We start from the raw sequence: 6,132 nt of genomic DNA, 5'->3' as shown, positions 1-6,132 counted from the left end.
AGCCGTGGGCCCCGCGGCCCCTCCCCGCTCAGGTCCCGCCTTCGCGCGCCCAGCTCCTCGCTTCTAGTCCTCTAGTTGTACCCTTATCCCTGGAAAAATGTTTATTTGTGAAATAAGCCCGGGCGGGGCTACTTCTTCTTCTTCTTGGGCGCCTTGAGTTTGCCCTCAATCAACCACTGGGCTTGCTTCTTGATCTCGGCCCGAGAGGGGATGTAGCTGTGGTCCAGGTCCATGTCTGCAAACTGGAAGCTTTCTGCAAGGAGAGCGGGAGATTAGCGGCGTGCTCCCGCCTCTCTTGCCCAGCTGCTCCATCTAGTGTGGCTTGCCTGCTGGGGACAGGCTGCCCCATCCCAACTGACCCGTCCTTAGACACACAGAGGGTCGGGAGCCCCTCCAACTAGCACTCTCCCCACTCCAAGGCCCCAGAGACCAGGCGACCAGGGCCTGCCAGGGCCGCCCACGCTGGCCAGTCCTCCTCAGCTGCCCTGCTCTGCTTTGCCGAAGCCCCTGCAAAGTCTCCGGCCTGGCCTTAACCGCGACCCCTGTCATGTGTCCCCCCTCCTCTTGTTTCAACGGCTTTAGCCTCTCTGCAAGTCATCACTAAGTCACCTAATGGACTGAAACCCTTCTGGGTACCTGTCGCCCACACTGTCCTGGACAGGTGGAGTAGGTGCTGTCCTGTGACTGGTTCCAGCTGTGGCCTTGGGTGCCCTCCCTCTGACCTCACCTATCACGTCCTCCTCCAGGTTCTCAAAGCTGATCTTGGTGTTGTATCTCTCCTTTAGCGTCGAGGATTCCAGGGCATCCTTCACCTTGGTGTTGACCTGCAGGGCCATGTCCCCGTCAGTCAGCTCAGAGGGGACCTGAGGTGCATGGGTGCCCCCAGCCCAGGGCTACCTCCTCGGTCCTGGACAGCGCCTGCACCCGATCAGCCAGGTGGGTGAGCTTCCTCTCGCAGTAGGCCAGTTTGCTGTGCACATCGAGGATGCCAGAGGGCACTGCTTCTTTCTGCAGGCGGGAAGCACAGTCTGGTCTCCCCTCTGGTTCAACCCAGGGACCCTGTGTGCACTGGCTTCTCCCCACTCGGTCAGTACCTGGCTGGCAGGCAAGGTGATGCCGATGAGCCGGATGTAGAGGTTGTCTATGCCAGTCTGGATGATCAGCAGCAGCTGCTGGCTCTTGGTCATGTTGCTGTGGGCCAGCTGGAGCCTTGCCTCTTCCTCTTTCAGCATGTTGTTCATCTTTTCCTCAACAGACTTAAAGCTGTGGAGGACAGGGACAAAGGTGGCACAGCCCATAGGGCCCATGGAGGGCAAGGAGGCCAGGTCCTGAGCTGGGTCCTGTGCCAATCCCAGGGGCTGCAGCTCAGATGCAGGCAGGTGGTCCGGGGGGCCGGCAGCCTGCGAGCAGCGTACCTGATGGAACTGGGTGCCTGGTGGAACTTGAGCAGCACCTCCTCGAGCTGCAGCTTTTTTATCAGGGCCCCCAGCTGCGCCCGCCGGTCCTCACAGTCTTCCATTTGCAGCTCCAGGTTCTCCTCGGTGTTCTTCTGGGCCAAGAAGCGGCCAGCGATGTCCTAGGCGGAAAGAAGCAGGTGTGGGCTCAGAGGGCAGGGCCCAAGTGGCATTCTGTACTGAGGGCTCAGTGGTTGCTCTGACCACTGCCCAGGATGTGGATTGGGAGAGGCCCACCACTGCCCCCCAGGACTGGGGACTGAACTCATGGCCTTCACACTGAGATAAACCCAGTGCTTTATTTTTTATTTAGATAAAGGGTCTTGCTGAGTTGCTAAGTTGCCCAGGTTTGGCTCAAACTTGTGATCTTCTTGCCTCAGCCTCCCATAGTGCTGGGATCACAGGTGTGGCTAACATACCTGGTGGCACAGTGCCTTATGTGTGTCATGGTCTCCGACCATGGGCAGGGCATAAAAACCCCATCTGCAGGTAGGCAGACCAAGCATCACCTTGAGTTGCTTGACCCCAGATGGACAGGTTCCAGTCAAGGCCATGGATGGGTGTGTAAGGCCCAAATAACAATGAACCTGGGCAGGCATAAAGTGAAAAGGGCCTGGCGAGAGGCAGCTGCTCACTGGGGCTACCTGGCTGGGCAGGGCTGGTGCTGCAGGTAGAAACCATGCCCTTAGCCTTTGGGCCCTCAGGTCCGGTGCTCCTCCCCACCTGGGAACAGCCTGTCCAGGTGCACTGAGGGGCTAAGGGGTGTCCTATGTCTTCATCAGTGCTCCACCCAAGCCCAGAGCAGAGGGGGCCTCACCCAAAGGTGGGAGCACTGCACAGCAGACTTGACCCTCTCCACGGAGGCGGTCACGTTGGCCTGGTATTGGATGTCCATTTCAGAGGTCTCCTTTCTCTTCACTGGGCAGAGGGAGAGGAAGTGGCCGTCAGCACTCTGGACCACCTTCGGACTCCTCTCCACACGTGCAGCCACGGAGCAGGCCATGGAGGAGCTGGGCACCCTGGGCCACCTGCCCTGGGCCTGCTCCCTCCTTAGCTGGGGGAACCCCAGGCAGAGACAAGGACAGCATGGCAATGGGCTTGGTGGCATTCTCGGCAGCAGCCCTAGGAATCACCAGTGACCAGGCCCTGGGCCATGGATGGCCTTCCTACAGCCACACAGCCACCGGCTCTCAGGCTCGGCATGGGCAACAGGGGATAGTCTCCCCCACTCTGGTGGCCACAGGGTGCAGCTGTCCTCATGGTGGCCAATGTCTGGACACCCAGGTGGGGACAGGCCGAGGGCTGCAACTCACTCAGGGTGTCTGTACTCATCCTGCTGTTGGGGAAGTCCAGGTCCCTGTGGCCCTGACGGAGAGAGGGTGAGGCCAGGGTGAGCAGGCTCTGGACTGGAGGGGCCTCCCCGAGGTCCCACATGGCCTGAGGCGCACCCGGCGGAGCTTCTCGCTGGCCTCCTTGGTGTGGATCTTGTCGATGAGCTTCTTCTGCTGGTTGAGCCGGTTCTCCCGTGCCCTGCGCTCCTGGATGAAGGTTGCTTCCCCTTGCCTGGTGTTCCTCTGGGGACAAGGGATGTTGCAGGAATGCTGTCTCACCAAGGCCCCTCCTGGTTTTAAAGCCGTGGTCAACTTCCAGTCCTATCTTTCTGGACTATGGAGTGGGGTGTAAGACTGCTGGCCATGCCCTTCTTCCAAATATGCCTCACCATCCCCATGCAGGTCCCTTTGCCTATGACCAGGATCCCCCAGCACATGCCCATGACTTCACTCTCAAGCCCTGGCTCTTCCTCCACTGCCCTCCAGTTCCCTTCCTGAAGGTGCCTGCTGGCCCGCTGCACTCCAAACCCACGAAGTGGACTAGACACTTTATAAACAGACTGGGGCCAGCCCCATGGCCCAGTCGCTTCTCGCTCACCCTGGTTGGTGGCTGCAGCCAGCATCCCCTTTCCCCTCCTGCATCCTGGATACTGCTTCCTCCTGCACCATTGTGCTCATCGGGTAACTTCTCTGCTCTGTCCACTTCTGGCCAGCCCACTCCACCGTTGCCTGCCCCAAGTGGCGCCCTCCAGCCCTGCAGCCAGAGCTCACCATTTTGAAGCATGAGTCTGACCTTCCTCTTTCTGCCTTTACGATTCCAGACCAGGGGACCCTGCTGTCTGCTCCTCCACAGCCTTTTCTGCTCTAGCCATGTGCACCTCCCTGCTCCAAGTGCCTCCTGGCGCAGGGGCTTTGCCTTTCGGGTCCCTCTCCCCTCTGCTGGAGCTGGGCCCCCAGCACCCCACCTCCACTGAGCCAGCCTGAGCCCTGTGGTATTTCTTCAGGCAGGCCTGCTGTCCCCCGGGAACATCATGGGGATCCTGTCCTGGCCACACTCTCCTCATGGCTTCTGCGCCCAGAAGTGTCCTGATGGGCCTGGGGCCAGACAGGCCCAGGAGAGCTGGCGGTGGGGGCTCAGCCTGGCTCAGACTCACCTTGACTTCATCTGTAATCATCATGGCATCTTGGGACAGGATCGTCATGTCAGACAGCTCCGAGCCGTAGCCGATCACCCGGTTCTGCAGCTTGTCCAGCACCACAGGGTACCCCGCCAGCACCTGCTCAGAGTGGGCAAAGCAGGTGGGCATGGAGCTGAGGCAGCCTCATGCCAGCCTCTAGGGCCCTTCGCCAATTCTCTCACTGGCCCCGCGCTAAGTGGGCTCTGCCTTCCTCTACTCCATACCGTGGCTATGAGCCCCAAGGGCTGTGATGGGCCTGGTCTGTAGCACAGCCACTGGCCAGGCTTAGGGCAGATGACAGGGTGGCCTGGTAGTGCCAGCTTGGGCATCCCTCCCACAGCCCGGGCCAACAGCCCAGCAACTTACCCCACTGCACACCCAGTGCTGGAAACAGAACCCAAGACCTTCACACTAAGCTATACCCTCAGCCATTTTTAAATTTCCCTATTTTGAGACAGGGTCTTGCTAAGTTGCTAATTTGCCAAGGTAAGGCTTGGAACTTGTAACCCTCCTGCCTCAGCCTCCCAGAGTATCATGCCTGGCTGTGGACAAAAGAGGTTGTGATGAAATTAATGTTCTACCCCTGGCAAAGCTGACTCTGAAACGCAGGATTTAAGCGGGGGAGCTTTGGACTGCATTGGGCTCCGATGTGGGCTTGGTGTCCGGAGTCAGAGCTCAGGGCCAAGGCCACTTGTGACTGGCCAGCTGTGTCTTAGAAGGTCCCTACCCTCACTGAGCATCCCCACCTGTGGAAACTTTTCAGAAAGTCGCAGTCAGATCAATGGAGTGTTCAGCACAAGGCCAGATTGTGTGATTTGGCTGTTAGTATTTTGTGGTTAATGACTATGAATGCTGAGTCCTTGCCAGGTTTTTGTAAAGTGTAGATGACCATGGGCATTTCTAAGTGTGTGTACTCTGAGAAGGAGGTGCCAGCTCCGACTGACACCAGGTGAGGGAGGAGTGTGGGGGGGGAATGCTCCGGGGTAGGGGCAGGGCCCTCCAGGGACCAAGATCTACTGGTTTCTTGCTGGATCCTGAAAAGCGGATGAGGTGGCAGTGGGCTGTGTGCCCAATGGCCTTGGAAGTCATGGGAGGGAGCTGCCCCTGCCTGGGGATGTTAGGGGATTTTTGCAGCAAAGCTCATGTGCTTTTTGGGATTTGCAAAAATGAAGTTCTTTTTGTGTGTGTGGTACTGGGGATCGAACCCAAGGAGTACTGAGTTACACCCTCAGCCTCCTTTTTCCTTTTTATTTTTTATTTTGAGAGAGTGTCTTGATGAATTACCCAGGTGGGACTCGGACTTGTGATTTTCCTGCCTTAGCCTCCCAAAGGTCTGGGATTTCAGTCCTGCGCCAGCACACCCTGCTAAAAATGAAGTTCTTCAGAGTTTCCACGTGCTTCTCGGGGAGCCCAGAGGAGGGCGGTAGGCCCTGGGTGCCCTGCAGGGAGGCTCCCGAGGAGCAGGGCCTGAGACCCTAGAGCAGGAGGGCCGCACCTTCTTCAGGTACTCCAGGAGGTCCACGTACAGCAGGCGGATGTTCTGGCTGGTGGTGATCTTGATGGTCGTCTTTTCGATGCTGTTCTCCAGCTGGCGGATGACCTGGGACAGGTCTTCACTGGGCACAGGTTTCCACAGATGTGGCCCCGCCCCCCCGAAGTAGCCCCACCCACTGTACCCCCCCACCGAAGCTCATAGGCCTCTGCCTCCCTGGAGAGCCCCGCCCCATTCGGAAACCTCTCCCCCTAGAGCCCGGCTCCTCGCCTTGCCGGGTCCCACCTGCAGCAGTCGCGCCTCCTCCTTGGTGGCCTCAGGCTGCCGGCGCAGGCGCGTAAACTCCAGCTGCAAGCTCTCCAACCGCTCCCCGCGCAGCCGCACCAAGTGGATCAACGCGTTGTGCACATTCACGCGGTCGAAGACGTACTTGCGCAGCTTCTCCCTGGCCACCTGGTGGGGGTGTGCGTGGGTACTCGAGGGGTGCCTCGGGCCTGGGAGGGACGCCAGGCTGCCCTTGCGGAGCCACTCCCGCACCCTCGGCCACCTCCGCGTCATCTTCGAGCGGTACCTCCATAGTGCTGCGGCCCTGCGCTAGCCTCGTGGGCACGTCCTTCCCGCAGGCCTTGGCGATGGCGCGCTGGTCGTACTGCAGGGGGCGCGCGTCAGCTGGGCGC

The 6,132-nt window shown here is 59.5% G+C and overlaps 1 protein-coding gene across 2 annotated transcripts in view; it reads right to left on the bottom strand.

Annotated features, from left to right (window-relative positions):
* Positions 1 to 34: 34 nt before the first annotated feature.
* The window catches only part of Ccdc183 (coiled-coil domain containing 183), an 8,119-nt gene continuing 2,021 nt past the window's right edge, over positions 35 to 6,132 (bottom strand). The window contains exons 3-14 of one of the 2 annotated variants that reach the window (XM_010608847.2): positions 6,027 to 6,104; positions 5,741 to 5,908; positions 5,459 to 5,551; positions 3,940 to 4,062; positions 2,903 to 3,028; positions 2,768 to 2,819; positions 2,272 to 2,372; positions 1,416 to 1,576; positions 1,095 to 1,263; positions 898 to 1,008; positions 728 to 824; positions 35 to 253 (exon numbers count right to left, since the gene is read on the bottom strand). In XM_010608847.2, the coding sequence (XP_010607149.1) occupies positions 129 to 253; positions 728 to 824; positions 898 to 1,008; positions 1,095 to 1,263; positions 1,416 to 1,576; positions 2,272 to 2,372; positions 2,768 to 2,819; positions 2,903 to 3,028; positions 3,940 to 4,062; positions 5,459 to 5,551; positions 5,741 to 5,908; positions 6,027 to 6,104 (1,404 nt within the window). In that variant the 3' untranslated portion in view covers positions 35 to 128. Of the gene's footprint in view, positions 254 to 727; positions 825 to 897; positions 1,009 to 1,094; positions 1,264 to 1,415; positions 1,577 to 2,271; positions 2,373 to 2,767; positions 2,820 to 2,902; positions 3,029 to 3,939; positions 4,063 to 5,458; positions 5,564 to 5,740; positions 5,909 to 6,026; positions 6,105 to 6,132 lie in introns of both variants that reach the window. The other variant, XM_010608846.2, reaches the window with a different exon arrangement.

Source organism: Fukomys damarensis, unplaced genomic scaffold (assembly GCF_012274545.1).
Source record: "Fukomys damarensis isolate Sample0158 unplaced genomic scaffold, DMR_v1.0_HiC HiC_scaffold_36, whole genome shotgun sequence".
NCBI classification, from domain to species: domain Eukaryota; kingdom Metazoa; phylum Chordata; class Mammalia; order Rodentia; family Bathyergidae; genus Fukomys; species Fukomys damarensis.
This window is presented reverse-complemented; position numbering and strand designations above follow the sequence as displayed.